Raw genomic sequence first — 15,171 nt, 5'->3', positions numbered from 1 at the left:
CGTGCGAGACAGCACCATCGAGCCCCCGTCAAGTTTCATGGATATTTATGAAGCCTAGTTGTGTTAGAACAGTTCTGCAGAACCTAGTAGAAAAGCCCCAGCTGTCGACAGACTGGGTAGCGTATGGCTAGGCTACATTAAAAAATCATGTCAGGCACGCTTGACATAGGATTGGTACCAGAAGTGAAGTTGCACCGTACAGCAGAACAATTTTAATCAGACATGAGTACATTTATCAGTATCAAAACCGTTTATTATACTTGCCAAGCCATGCCGAGAGGACAACTTGCAGCATGCAATTAATCATGAATGCTGTATAGAATTAAATGCCTTTAACCCGCCATTGCTTAAGTCACGATGAGCGCCGCCTTGTGGCAGGCAGGGAAACTCATGATTTGCAGACCCGTTACGCCATCTACTGGCCACTTTGGGTAACTGCAGGTTTAATTCAGGGTTTCTAGGAACCGAAAATGGAACCGTTCTAGTACCGGAACCGAAACGAAGGAACCGGAAATGGAACCGGAACCGAAAATTGTCAATCAATACCCAGGCCTAAACAAGGCCCCATGGCTGCATTCGTCGCACAACAGAAACATTACCAGTACATTTATGGCTGAGCAACAACATCCTGCTATACATATTTTAAGAGCTGAGCAGCATTCTGGGAGCAGAGGGATGAGCTGGAGCTGGAGGTGGGGGGTGCGGTGGGGAAGGCAGTAAGTTGTATAGTTATCTCCCTCCAGGGATCGCTCTATCCAGATCCCCGACAACAACACAACTTACTACCTCACCCCAACACACCCATGGCCACGGGGCACACATACACACACACACACACGGTCAGGTCCACGGTTGCAGACAGCACATTCAGGAACTTAACCCCTCCCTCCCCTTAACACTTTTGTGTTCTGTTGTGTCGTCTGTGGGATACGCATGTATGATTTAAGCACATGATATTTATGGGTCAGTGCCATTCCGGACTAGCACACCTCACGGCGGTGTGCCACTATTGTATGGATTTTTGTTTGTTTGTTTTTTTGTGGACTATCTAAGAAGCATATTCCTTGCATATCAACCGCCAGTTACTAATAAAATTATGGGCATTAGATGCCGATGCACCACCTGACATCTGAGCCCCCCCAAAAAAACCCATCTTTGACCCATATGCTTATGGACACCTTCATTTCCCTTCATGATTAATCCTTTATAGCAGTGGTGTCAAACTCAAATTGACTGAGGGCCAAAATCAAAATCTGGAACGAAGTCGCGGGCCGAACTCAACTATTATTTATAAAAATGGACTAAAATTGTGCATTCATGCACTTCATACTCATAGTTTAATTTCACATACACTCTTTCCCATCATATTTGTCTGTTCAAATCTGCACATCCTGTGATACAGCAAATTTCAGTTCAAGTTGTGTTACGCTATACATTAATGGTGTATGTGGGCCAACTGTAATACACATTTGAAATGATCTTGCGGGCCGAATAAAATGGCTCCGCGGGGCAAATTTGGCCCCCGGGCCTGAGTTTGACATCCCTGCTTTATAGCATAGTAGCTCAACTCACCACTGTCCACAGTGGCAGACGAAACTGAGTGCGTGCGCGCACACACACACGCTCGCGCACACAAGCTGGCAAACAAACCCAGAGCACAACTGCAGCCAGCGACACTAACCCGTGTAAACAATACTGCAATTACAAATGCAATGCGTGCAATCATGGTGGGCTCTAATGACATAAACACTAGCTAACTGGATAATGACTGCAACCGCACTTGGTGGGTGTTGGATAAACAGCCATCTCCCGGTGACCTGGACAGCCAGTTGCCTAGCAACCGCCTCACGGAACAGATTGTGGCTCTCTGGAGAGGGCACGGCAGGAGAGCGAGCAGCATTGTTGTCGTCAGCAGCAGCAGTTGGTGATGTTTTGGCGAGCGCCGTGGGAAAGACAGTAGACTGTATAGTTATCTCCCAGATCTGGTGTGATCCTAAACTATACAAACTACTACCTCATCCCACAGTGTGCACACACACAAGAATAGTCCTCGGTGACGCAGGTGATTATAGTTCGCAAATGTTCTTTCCTTCAATGACGCACACGAGTTTAAAGTTGAACTATGTTCTTCAAAGGCACAGGGTCGTCAAGCAGGGGCTTTTCACAGGCAGCCACGGTGGACTGATTCTCACCATTTACAGATTTTAAAAACAAAACAAAACACACACACACACGTAAAGGAAACAAGCAAAGGATGGGAATTCGTTCAGTGAGTTTGTGACTCGCGTAAGAGGCCTAAATAAACAAGGTGACTAGCGTACCTGCGGTGTTGTCTCCGGCTCCGTTGACTGTTCCCAGGCTGCCAGGCCCCTGTGGTAACGACAGGAAACGCGCCATGAGCTAGTGGAGCGGATAAATCAATCTCAACAACACAACAGAGAATCACAACAATCAAGAACCTCCTGCCTCACAGATGCCCACATGACAAAGATTCCCCAACACAACTTCCTCAACAACCACCACATCGTAGTAATAAGGCTTTTACATATTGCTTTTCATGACACCCAAGATACATGGCGTCAAGACAGGCACCCCCTATACTACAATCCTACATCATCTGAATGTAACAGCATAGAGCAACTAACACAGCTACTGCAAAACACAGCACCCCAACACCACCCTCCACCCCTACCTCCCAGCCCCCCAACCCGCTCCTACCCTGGCCTTGATTAACTATTGATCACCTTCATCGATGCGTCTCACACTCTGCCTGTGTAAATTGCACCAACCCTTTACCCCTACTACAGGTTCACAAGAGAACCCCAGCAGTCAGGCACTCACACTTCTTGCTTTCCTCATATAGTCTTTCCCCCCCCCTCTGCTCTGACCTTTCACTGATCTACATTCTAGTTGTTTGTATGCTTGTTTTTCACTTCCCCTTACAGCACACAACAGCAAGCCTTGTTATTCGGTCTCCCCGCTTCACCCCCACCCATCCAGACACGCACGCATGCCTCTCTCCCTCCCTCCATTTCATGTTGCAAGCCCTGCTAACTAGGTTCCTCTGCTGTGGAGATGTTACACCTCTGAACTTACCTGTACTCTGCCCTCTATTCTCCCTCTCTCTGAGCTGATCTGTTCTCCCCTTCTCCTCTAGCCTGGTAAACTAGCCCCACCCGCCAGCGGGCAACATTTTTTTTTGCCTGCGACTGGGTCTACCCTCAGACAATGCCCCAGGCCCTGAAACCGGCTGGCCAATCACAACGCAGCAGACTGATTGATTGGTTTTGAATCTTTGGATGCAACGCGGACGGTGTTTTGAGGGAGTGATGACAAAGCGTTCACCAATAGGCACAGGCACAGTTTGGGAAAAAACAACTGGTTGTTCCCATCATCAATCTTCCGATATCTCATTGATCGGGCCCAGACTAAATATTCACATAAATCTCACATTTAGTCTGGCTTGTCAGGCTACTTCTCCTCACCTGTAGTCTCTGCTCCCTGGCATCGTCTGTTGCGGCTGTGCTCCTCTCCACCCTGCCGTCTATTCTCCCTCTCTCTGACCTGACCTGACCTGATGTGTTCTCCCGTTCTCCTCACGTCAGCTACCTGTCCTCCCCTTCTCCTCACCTGTAGGCTCTGCTCCCGGGCGTCGTCTGCTGCGGAGGTGCTCCTCTCGTTCTGCTTGGCCTCCTCCTCCTCTGCCAGCTGCCGTCTCCTCTTCTCCCGTCTCTCCTCCAGCTCCTCGTCTCTCAGGCCCTCCAGGTGCTGCAGGATGGGCACCTTCACCACTGCAGCGACACAAACGCATACACATTAGCACACACATACATACACACATTAGCATACACACACACACAATTAAACAGAAAGACGCATACAATAGCATACGGGTCATGACGTTTCAGCAGTAGCACGTCTGTTTGTCACTCACACACACACACACACACACACACACACACACACGCACACACACACACACACACACACACACACACACACACACACACACACACACACACACACACACACACACACACACACACACACACGCACACACACACTTTCAATGTACAATGCAATCTTTATTTTACAATATGTTTTCAGAGTACTAAAACTAACGCGCCAATCATGGGCACAAGAAACAATGCCTGAGTCACACAGTAAGACTGAGCACTGCTGATAGAGCAAAACCTCACTAGCCACCTACACACACAGTACTGGTAATACAGACGGGCAGAATGGCCTTCAGACCTTTCATGACTCATTCATTCATCACTCACACTCCTCCAACTCCCCCGAAAACCATGATGGAGTGATGCCCTCAACCATGTCAGAGAGGATAGGATATGTTGGTGTGTGTGTGTGTGTGTGTGTGTGTGTGTGTGTGTGTGTGTGTGTGTGTGTGTGTGTGTGTGTGTGTGTGTGTGTGTGTGTGTCAACCAGTCTAATACATCTACTCTAATACATTGGGAAATACAAATGTTTTCTCTTCCATTCGGTCCGTTTAATGCTACTCAGTGCCAATGAACATTATGAACTTTGAAAGTCTATCTGCCATTCATCATGACATCTTCCAACGAACAAGTTAATTAAAGACATGGAGAGTGTAATGGATACAAAAGCATGTTTACTTACCCGCCACACAGTCGTGCATGCTCTCTGCATCCAGCACCTTACACTCGTCTGTCCAGCGGGTTAAGGCAGTAGGGATACTGGAGAGAGTGCCTGAGGGAGAGGGAGAGGGAGAGGGAGAGGGAGAGAGAGAGAGAGAGAGAGAGAGAGAGAGAGAGAGAGAGAGAGAGAGAGAGAGAGAGACAACGCAGTTGTAAAGTCCTAAACGTCACCGGTGGTCAGCGGTGTGACAATTCCCAGTCTACATGGTCAAGTGTTTCCCCATTTATAGACCATTGTGTGGTGCAGCCCCACAGAATAAACACTGAGCACCAAAAAACGATCAACCACCTCACATACATGTCAATGGGAGTACACCCGTGATACTTGGCAGTGGCTCACTGTTTTTTTTTTGCCCGTAGCACCACACAATGCTACTGTTTCAATGGGAAACACTGTGGTATGTTTTTACTGGTCTGTCTGCCCGTGCCGCTCGAAGTTCATTTTTGATTATAATCCAAATAAAATGTTTGTTGCTAATCTTGAATATATGGGGCAGATGTACGAGTGGCGAGTCTTACCAGCCTGTCCTCCCGTGCTGCTCTGCTCGTGGAAGAAGTCGTCCAGCAGCTCGTCGTCGGAGCGTGCGATGATGTGCACGTCCTCGTTGCCCACCAGGAGACGTGTGCGTCCGCGAGACTGCAGAGGCAGTGAGTTGGACAGCTGCAGGATGTCAGCCGCCGCACTGGGGCCCAGCAACCTGGGGAAGGAGCACAGGAGAGACATGATGAGGGAGGGAGCTCACAATCACTACACCATCACATTTGTTGACAGTGCCCAAGTTAAAGGGCAACTCCTGCCAATTTCAATGTGCTGCTGTATTGCTCTCGCTACCCGTAACTTGTCAGTACCCGGTGACGCCACAGTTTTTTGGCCCAGCCCTTTCTGAGATATGAGCTATTCTAATGGAGGCAACTTTTGTTTACATTTTTTTTTTTTTTAAATGAGCATAGGCCTACTCCAAATATTTTCCCAAAAGGCATCACTGTTTGCTAGCGGTTTGATGTTGCATAACCTTTAGGATGTTTTTGGGAATAAATAAAAATGTTTTTTTGAAATGTCAGCAAAAGTTGCCCCCATTAGAATAGCTCATATCTCGGAAAGGGCTGATCCAAAACGCGGCGTCACCGGGTACTGACAAGTCAAGGGTAGCGTGAGCAATACAACAGCACATTGAAATTGGCAGGAGTTGCCCTTTAACTTTTTTCACCACCAGTCAAAATGGCTAGGAGATGTTAATCTACTAGTGACTAGTAGGCTGGTCTTTTCAACCAGCTTAACTAAAATGTCCCCACCATTTGACCAGTTGGTTGGAGCCCTTTTTGTTGGTTAAGGCAGCATTTCCATACAAAATTACAATACACAGATAACATGAAAAAATGTTTCAGCTAAAAGCATGTCATGTACATGAACATTATTTTTTCCAAGCTACATGAAAAAGATGTGATGCACACATTAACTCAGAATTAAGCGTTTGTGGGACCGTGCGTGCATTCCAATATGCACACTCCCGTCTTCCACCGCTTGTGGCCTCGCCCCGACTCCATGAGGAAAACAATTAAGTTTCCCAGCTGTCAGCCTAGCCACAACACATTTTGGGGGCCTGTTTTTCACTCACCATCCCAATTGCAAATGAGAAAATTAAATTAGAATTGTGCTTTTGCAAAATATTGAAATAATTAGCTGTCGTCAGTGACATCATCATGAGGTCACAAGCAGGCAAGTGAGCAAAGGAGGGCGGAAGTCTGCATATTGGAATCCACCCTGTGTGTCTAAAAATGTGAGAAGACATTGCTTTCGGCACACCACTGACCTCTGCAGGATGAGAGGAGGGTTGGGTTGCCGGTTGCCAGGGTAATGCACGTGGATGGTGTGCCCGGTGTTGGCGGTGAGCTGGCGAAGGGTGCGTTGGCTGCGGCCCATGCCCTGCGCCAACCGGCTGCTGCTGCCCGCTCCACCCAGCGTCAGGGAGCCGTGGTCGGCATGGCGCACCATCAGTGGGTGGGAGCTGGGGATGTTGCCGGGAGACGGGGGGATGTCGGCTAGAGGGAGCAAGAGAGAGGAGCAGGAGAGAGAGAGGAGCAGGAGAGAGAGAGGAGCAGGAGAGAGAGAGGAGCAGGAGAGAGAGAGGAGCAGAAAAGAGGAGCAAGAGAGAGATGAACAGGAGAGAGAGGAGCAGGAGAGAGGAGCAGAAGAGAGAGAGGAACAGGAGAGAGAGGAGCAGGAGAGAGGAGCAGAAGAGAGGAGCAGAGGAGAGGAGCAGAGGAGAAGAGCAGAGGAGAGGAGCAGAGGAGAGGAGCAGAAAAGAGGAGCAAGAGAGAGAGGAACAGGAGAGAGAGGGGAGCAGAAGAGAGAGGGGAGCAGAGGAGAGAGGAGCAGAGGAGAGAGGAGCAAGAGAGAGGAGCAGAAGAGAGAGGAGCAGAAGATGGGAGCAGAATAGAGAGGAGCAGAAGAGAGGAGCAGGAGAGAGAGATGAGCAGAAGGGAGAGGAGCAGGAGAGAGGAGCAGAAGAGAGGAGCAGGAGAGAGGAGCAGAAGAGAGAGGAGCAGAAGAGAGAGAGAGAGGAGCAGAAGAGAGAGAGGGGGGAGCAGGAGAGAGAGAGGGGGGAGCAGGAGAGAGAGAGAGAGGAGCAGAGGAGAGAGAGGAGCAGAAGAGAGAGAGGAGCAGAAGAGAAAGAGGAGCAGAAGGGAGAGGGGAGCAGAAGAGAGAGAAGCAGGAGAGAGAGGAGAGGAAGAGAGAGGAGCAGAAGAGAGAGAGGAGCAGAAGAGAGAGGAGCAGAAGAGAGAGAGGAGCAGAAGAGAGGAGAGCAGAAGAGAGAGGAGCAGGAGAGAGAGAGGAGCAGAAGAGAGAGGAGCAGAAGAGAGAGGAGCAGAGGAGAGAGGAGCAGAGGAGAGAGAGAGGAGCAGGAGAGAGAGAGAGGAGCAGGAGAGAGAGAGAGGAGCAGGAGAGAGAGAGGAGCAGAAGAGAGAGAGGAGCAGAAGAGAGAGAGGAGCAGAAGAGAGAAGAGCAGGGGAGAGAGGAGCAGAAGAGACGAGCAGAAGAATTACAAATAGAAGCTTGAATTCCATCTTAGTTGATGCACAGCTTACAAGCCCTTCGCATTGCAGCAATTCTGTGCAGCAATATGCAATAACTTGGGCTTAAACATCGATAAAATGTTTTTTTTTAATTTTAACAGATGTTGTCAAACTACATAAAGACTCACCATTGGTGGAGAACATGTTGTCAAACTCAATGATGAGGTCGTCATCCCGGTCAAACCTCTCAAAGCGAATGTGTGGAGCCGAGTTGATATCAGGGAAATCTTCATCCAACTCCATCTCTGACCCTTCATCATCGTCATCCTCATCACCTTCTTCATCGTCCTGCAACACGTCAAAAGTTGATCAGAGGCATTCCTAGAAACAGAACTACGCACTAAGCCGCCCCACATTTGGGCTTACATTGCCCGCGGGGACCCTGATTTGAATCCGGCCAGGGTCATTTCCTGGCCCTGCCCCATCTCTCTCTCCCAATCTTTTCCTGTCTACTCTCACACTGTCCCATAATAATAAAGGCCAAAAAGCCCAAAAAATACTTTTAAAAAAAGAAAGAAAAAAAAGAAACAGAACTAGAAAAACTAAATCTGAATTTAAGTGCAGATTAGCAGACTGAAAAGACAGGAACAACAGATAGAGGGATGTATCCTGAAGCTGGGAAACGAAAGACTTTAAATCACACCTGATCCTCTTCCTCTTCTTCCTCCTCCTCCTCTTCCTCGTCTTGGCTGTCTTCGTCCTCGTTGCTGCCGCTGGAGTCTTCCTCCTGCGTATGCTCCTCATCCTCAGGCTCCAGGATGTTCATGGAGTCTGGACAGCAGCGGAGAAGAGCGTAGAAGTTCATAAGCGCGCGCACGCACACACGCACACACGCACACACACAGCTACTACTGTGCAGCACACATCTCATAATTCATCTCTCATTTATATATATATATAAAAAAAATCAGCACACACAATTTAGTAATTCATGTCAAGTGTTACTTGATCCCATTTTGTATCAAGCAGCTCAACAACCGCCATTATGCCTGGAGTTGTGTCTTAAGGCAGGTACAGTATGTATGGGCAAGACAAGTGCTTTGTGCAGAGTTTATCCTCTTGTGAGGATTTAGGGCGTTATGGTCAAGTTCATTACCCTCTCTATTGGCTTGTAGCGTGGAAGCCTGACTCATGTTGGAAGGAGCTTCATCCATCAGCACGTCCTCTTGCGATTCGTCCTCTCCACTCGGTCCCACTGACGGACATGACAAACAGCCAATTAGAACACAGTACTCCTCATATACCGCCCCATACGACATATGCCCCACATCACATAAGCTTCCTTTTTTTAAGTCTGAGCTGAAATTCTAAAAACTCCACAGTTGCTATGCAGATAAGTTAGCCACTTGACAACCAACTAACAGTAAGCTGATAAGTTCTGGTAAGCACGGTTTTGGCAAACAGGGCCGCGGTACAGTTTGACTCCACTTTGAATCCACTTACCAATTATGGTGCTATTGACCGTGCCGGGATCTCTTTCCAGTAGCTCATCAATCAGATCCACCAACTCATTCTCCACCTAACACAAACACAATAACACAAAGGAGACACGGTGGGTTTAGATATTACTTCCATATCTCACAACTATGTACCATTATAAAGCATAAAGCAATTAAAAAAAAGAGAAAGAGAGGTATGTCTAGGGGAGGTGCGTACTCTCATGCAGCGAACGACAGGTGATCCCACCTGCATGGCCTGAGTGCTGAGCACCTCGGGCTGGCCGGCGATCACCACCGTGTCGCCCTCCGCCTCCCCGTCCATCAGGTCGGTGTCCGCGCCCTGGCCGCGGTGACGGCTCTCCGCAGGCTCCGCCTCGCCCACCTCACCTGGGGACGAGAGAGAGATGGGAGAGATCAGAGAACAGAAGGGGTTAACTATGTCGCACGCACGCACGCACACCAACCTCAACTGAGGAGAGATCGACAACACAGAAGGGTTTAAACTATGTCCCTCTCTCTCTCTCTGTCACACACACACATCAATATTGCGCCACTCCTATCAATTGAGGACAGATTGACAGGGCGCGCGCACGCACGCACGCACACACATACCCTTCAACTGTAGACGGATCGACAGAGCACTGAGTTAACCACGTCACATAATCACATTTCTTCACTCGCCTAATCTTATAAACAAGACAGTACAGCACAGCACAGAAAGGGCTAACTACTCCAAAACACGATTTCAAAAAGGGCCGACTACCCCATACAACAACATCAGGATGGTAATAGTAGCAGTAGTAGCAGCAAAAGGGGTTGACTACACCAATACAATATTGTCACATCATCACTATGCCACAATATCCGTAAAGTTGTAGCAGTCAAAGTAGCAGCGATCGATATCATTTATGCAGGTAGTTGAGTAGTGGTTCAAAATATAGCAGCAAACCATTTGCTCTACAGCACTTGCACTTTGTATTTCCCACACAAAGCAAAAGGCCAAGTCTGGTCATTGTTTAAAGGGCACCTATTTCCCCAAGTTAACGTCACAATCTCTACCTCTACACCCATCAACGCCAGTCTCTCAGACAGGCCTCACACAGATTTTGCCGGGTCTCTTACAAAACCCATTACTCTCCAAACGGCTGGAGAGCTTACTGTGCACTTTGTAAGTTTTAACTGCTGTGCTGAGATGAATGAAACTTGACATTGACAGGCAGGCAGGAGCAGCAACACACTGCATTTTCTAAATTCCTCTCTGGTAACAGCAGCAGTATTTATGTGTGTGTGTGTGTGTGTGTGTGTGTGTGTGTGTGTGTGTGTGTGTGTGTGTGTGTGTGTGTGTGTGTGTGTGTGTGTGTGTGTGTGTGCGTGCGGTCTTTAACCACCACAGTAAGGGTAAGAAACAGGGGCAAGAGAAGCTTCATGCACTACTGCAGACACTCCGCCTCAGTTCCATCCGTAGAAGTGGCAACCAAAGAACTCTTGTTGCCTAGTAACAGCTTTGCAGAGCACTGCGAAGCTCGACCAAATTGCTAGATGCATTCCCAGAGTAATGTCTCACACCCCAAATGACCCTGGAGAAGAAGTTTCATCTCCACACAAAATTGCCTTGTTACAAAAACACAATATTTCTTATCTAACTGCAGCTAGTGGCACAGCAGAGCGCAATGCAATAAAACGCAAAGACAGGCCATTACCTTCTATTCCATCAAAATAGCTATTTTGCTTGTTCTTATTGCCCTCACAGGCATTTAAAAACAGCATGTGGCTAATCATAAGGGAGAGCTATGAGGGCTTCATGGGTCAAGTTGTCAATCTTCTGTTGTGCTACTGTTTTTGCTGGTAATTAATTAATCATTGTGTTGGTTCGCCCTTATTCTTGCATTGTGGTCAAACACTGGGCACACAGAGTGCCTGAGGAGGTAATCACGTTGCTTTATCAACAAATTGAGATAAAGCAGAATTGATAACTGAATGAATACAAGCACAAAAGGAATAACCAGCCAGAGGGGCGAGATGATTAAACAAGCTTAAATATCAATGTTTGGTTCTCCCCAACATGTTTTCTTTCCATGTTTGACCAACATACAGTATATTTCCCTAATGCATTTTGATGGTTGGCTTTGCTCAGTCATTGATATAGTTACAAAACGTGATATTTTGGTTTGGGGTGTTTAAGAGACCGGACCTGAGCACACTCCTTTGCATTGGGTAGGCACGGTTTGATTTTCCAAGAAATTCTTTGGCTTGATGTTCATGGTTGACATACAGGACTACAATCTGCGTCATCACTGTGTCATGCTGGCTGGCTACATGCGTCTTGGGCGTTATTGTTACAGGTGTTATAAATGTTTGCTATTCTTACCCCCAACAATATAATGCTTGATTTTCATGGTCGGCATACTACTATCTGCGTCATCGCTTTATTTTCACAGTTGGTTCATTGCGTCAATGCACTGGCTCGCAAACAAACCATGGTCTTTAGGTGCTGCTGTTGCCGCCTCTGTTCATGCTTGGCATTGTGCCGTATGTGTTGAACTTGAAAATGATCATGCCTGTTGGCTAACATACGACGCAAAGCTTTTTAGGTTGCCCTTTACTTGACGTCGGCGTCAGAGACGTATGATATAACGGTGTCATGACACAGTCATGGACGAGTCATACAAATGATGTCAATGTCATAAATGCTTAATAGTCATGACAAGTTAACATTCTTAGGGCTGTCTGTACCATAGTGGTGTCAACAATGATCGATTCGGCGATCCGAATCGATCCGGGGCATGGACAATCCAGATCCGGCAAGTTCCAGAATCAATCCGGCAATTTTTTTAAGTTTCAATTACTTCCATGGATATTTCGGGAGCAAATGAATGTTAAATTAAATAAAAACACTTCAAAACATTAAGACTGATACAGACTGATACAGAAAACAGCCAATAAATTGTTGCTCAGTATCTGACTACTTGTATTTCCTCATCATGGCTGAACATTTGCTTTGCGTTCAGTAGAAATGTAATGCATTGCAATGCATTGTAGAATTGAATCGAATCGGATTGGATCTAATAGAATCGAATCGAATCGGATCTACTACCTCCCGAATCGTGATCGAATCGGATCGTGAGGGCAGTGGCGATCCACACCACTACTGTACCATAACCGAATATCACTTCATGACATTCATACATTTTTTTTTTTTACATTGACAACGTTCGTGACACATGTACAACAATTATGTCCCCATTACGGCATACGTATGACGCCAGTGTCAAGTTAACTCATTGGCTGCCTTGGCCGTCGAATGACGTCATTTCAAATAGTGACGCCCCCTACCTTCGACGTCGTTCGCCGACAATTGCGTTTTTTTACAGCCAGGCCTCGAGGACGGTCTGACCTATCTTCTGTATGAATTTCAAGCCTCTAGGCATTTTCTAACTGTTCCTGTAGGTGGCAGAAGTGTCCTTAGGAACAGTCAAGGCAGGGCTTTAGCTCAGAGCAAGATGAAATGTCAAGACAAAAACACCCCTTTTTTACTATTATAATATAATCTCAAAAGTAGCATAGCAAAATCATTTTTGAAAGTAAAGCACCTGTGACAGTAGTCTACTTTCTTGCCCTCTGATTTTAACACAGGTAGGCTACTGATTTTAGTGTCAGAGCCTGACCAAAAAAAAACCTTCCTCTCATGACCAAAATATAATCTCCTGTTGCTATCTAGCTAGAAGGCATTGTAGCTAACTTGCCCAAAATACACCATGAGATGATCTGTGTGACAACCTTTCATTTTGGATAATGTGATCAGCCTACACAACATCAGGATGTTGCTTACAAAATATCATCTAACAGGAGAATGCACGGGACTAGTGGTGATGTGTCCCAACTGAGGTAACTTGGGTATAAAGTTTGCTACGCTAGCTAGCACGAAATCGCTAACAACTTACAACTAAGCCTAAATAAAGGAGCCTTGGTAAGTCAACTATTTTTTTTATTATTTATTATTTACTCAATCCACAGTTATTTTTATGGATCTGTATAGTATGATCAGCTTACTGTATCATCAAAAAAGACAGGGGGGTTGCAGATTCTTGGAACAGAGTAGCCTTTGTGTCTGGTCAGATGCATTCAGCTCACATTAGAAAGCATTGCACTTAGCCTCAGACCAGCTAGCATTCACCACTCCAATCGGCTTGTGAAATGTTGGATGTGTGATCAGTACTTTATCAAAAGAAAATTCATTGAACAATATATGACAAGATCACTATAGCAGAACCATGATGACAGTAATCATCAATCTGCAAATTGTCCGCTCTGCCAAAGAAGCTGCAGTAAGCTACGCTAAGCGGTGCTGCCTGCCTACCTGCCTCCCTCCCCACAAGACACAACACGGTACTATTTCTGGAGGAAATAAACCAGCTGTGATTCGTTCTCCAACGAGGGGAGAGAGAGAGGGAGAGGGAGAGGTAGGGAGTTACCGGAGTTAGGGGCAACTGCTGTCATGAACCATGCTGCGCGCCAGCAACTAAACCAAAACACCCTTGTTTTCGAGTCCCCCGTTATATTTCAGAATATTAGGTTGAAAAGGTCATACAAATGATCTTTTTGTTCAGGCTACAGATGACAGAAGACTGTGTAATAGCAGCTGATAGGTTTGGAGTTGTTAGGACGATGCCATTACGGGCAAAAACGTTTGCAGTTATAGTTCTACTTCAAATGGCGTTTTCTCAGCTTTTTGGCTAGAAAGCAGCATTTTGGCGAATTCCACTTAATTTCAACAGATGATTATGAAAGAACACCGTTTTTTTCTGATGACAGATGAGCGTCTAATCTGTGTTTTGATAGGTATGGTGTTGACATAGACACAGAACTCAATTTTCTGTGAGCCTCCAAAAAACACCCAAAATGCTGAAAAATCGCTGGCACTCCGAGGTACTCTTTTATGAAAATGGCTGGCAGCCAATGAGTTAAGTGTTACCGCTTTTTTTCCTGGTTGGCATATTGCACTCTGCGTTTCCACTGTATCATGATGTCTGGTTGGCTTCTTTGGTCTTGAGTATTGCTGTTGTAGACTTAATGTTTGTGGACCTTTGTCCATCCCCCACCCAATGCTGCAATGTTTCTATGCTAGGGCCTCTGCACAACGGCTCCGACAAAGTACAGAGCACTGCTCCGCAATAGTTCGATTCCATTGTTTTCAATAGAACCCCGGACATCGGCTAGTGATTAGAGACGAGTTCTATTTTGTCGCAGCCGGCCACTGACTATCCATGCAATGTTCGTGTGAAATTGGTTTTGGGGGTCGGAATTATGTCGGAAGCGACAGTGCTCCGCAGTGCTGTCGGAACCGATGTGCGCCGGAGACCCTTACAAATGATGCTGCTTGCACACTAACCTTGGTCCTGGGTGTTGCTGTTGCTGTCCCTGGTGGTGCCGACGGTGTCGTGTTCGGTCTTGTTCTTGCTGGAGCCTCCCTTGCCCCCGAACAGACTGCTGGGCTGGTTGACGATGCGGGAGAGGGTCTCCAGAGGCTTCAGGGCTGCGTTCACCGTGTTGGCCATGTTGGGGCTAAGGCACACAGAGACAGACAGACAGACAGACAGACAGCCACATTAGCCAAACCTCATACACAACAAACTAGAAATGCACTCAGAGAGTGCCGACCTCACCCAAATCCGTTGACAATTTTGAGTTATCCTACTGACAGACAGACAGACGTGACCAAAAACATAGCCTCCTTGGCAGAGGTAATCATGTGTACCAGTAGCCTTATTCTCAGTAAACATCAAAATATTGTTATGTAAACATTATAATCGTGACCTAAAATTCTAGACCAATTCCTCTTTTATTGAGAGGTATTCTGCTCTTTTGTTCCAACAACACAGTCATTTTAAGACTTTGTACGTGCCACATAAGTGAGTTGAGCTTGTGTATTTACAAAGCATTGGGGCTTGTGTGTGTATGAATGCGCATGTGCCTGCATTCTT

The 15,171-nt window shown here is 46.7% G+C and overlaps 1 protein-coding gene across 15 annotated transcripts in view; it reads right to left on the bottom strand.

The window, feature by feature from the left end:
• huwe1 (HECT, UBA and WWE domain containing E3 ubiquitin protein ligase 1) overlaps positions 1-15,171 on the bottom strand; it is a 97,967-nt gene that overhangs the window by 32,899 nt on the left and 49,897 nt on the right. For 13 of the 15 annotated variants that reach the window (XM_063208318.1, XM_063208330.1, XM_063208323.1 and 10 more), the window contains 11 exons: positions 14,580-14,752; positions 9,408-9,577; positions 9,195-9,270; positions 8,848-8,946; positions 8,395-8,522; positions 7,880-8,039; positions 6,488-6,716; positions 5,196-5,374; positions 4,639-4,728; positions 3,631-3,791; positions 2,322-2,370 (listed from right to left, as the gene is read on the bottom strand). In XM_063208318.1, the coding sequence (XP_063064388.1) occupies positions 2,322-2,370; positions 3,631-3,791; positions 4,639-4,728; positions 5,196-5,374; positions 6,488-6,716; positions 7,880-8,039; positions 8,395-8,522; positions 8,848-8,946; positions 9,195-9,270; positions 9,408-9,577; positions 14,580-14,752 (1,514 nt within the window). The remainder of the gene's footprint in view (positions 1-2,321; positions 2,371-3,630; positions 3,792-4,638; positions 4,729-5,195; positions 5,375-6,487; positions 6,717-7,879; positions 8,040-8,394; positions 8,523-8,847; positions 8,947-9,194; positions 9,271-9,407; positions 9,578-14,579; positions 14,753-15,171) is intronic. The other 2 variants (XM_063208325.1, XM_063208333.1) reach the window with 1 other exon arrangement.

The sequence above is a fragment of the Engraulis encrasicolus genome, chromosome 10 (assembly GCF_034702125.1).
Source record: "Engraulis encrasicolus isolate BLACKSEA-1 chromosome 10, IST_EnEncr_1.0, whole genome shotgun sequence".
Taxonomy (NCBI): domain Eukaryota; kingdom Metazoa; phylum Chordata; class Actinopteri; order Clupeiformes; family Engraulidae; genus Engraulis; species Engraulis encrasicolus.
The sequence above is the reverse complement of the archived record's forward strand: the minus strand, read 5'-3'. Positions and strand labels throughout refer to the sequence as shown.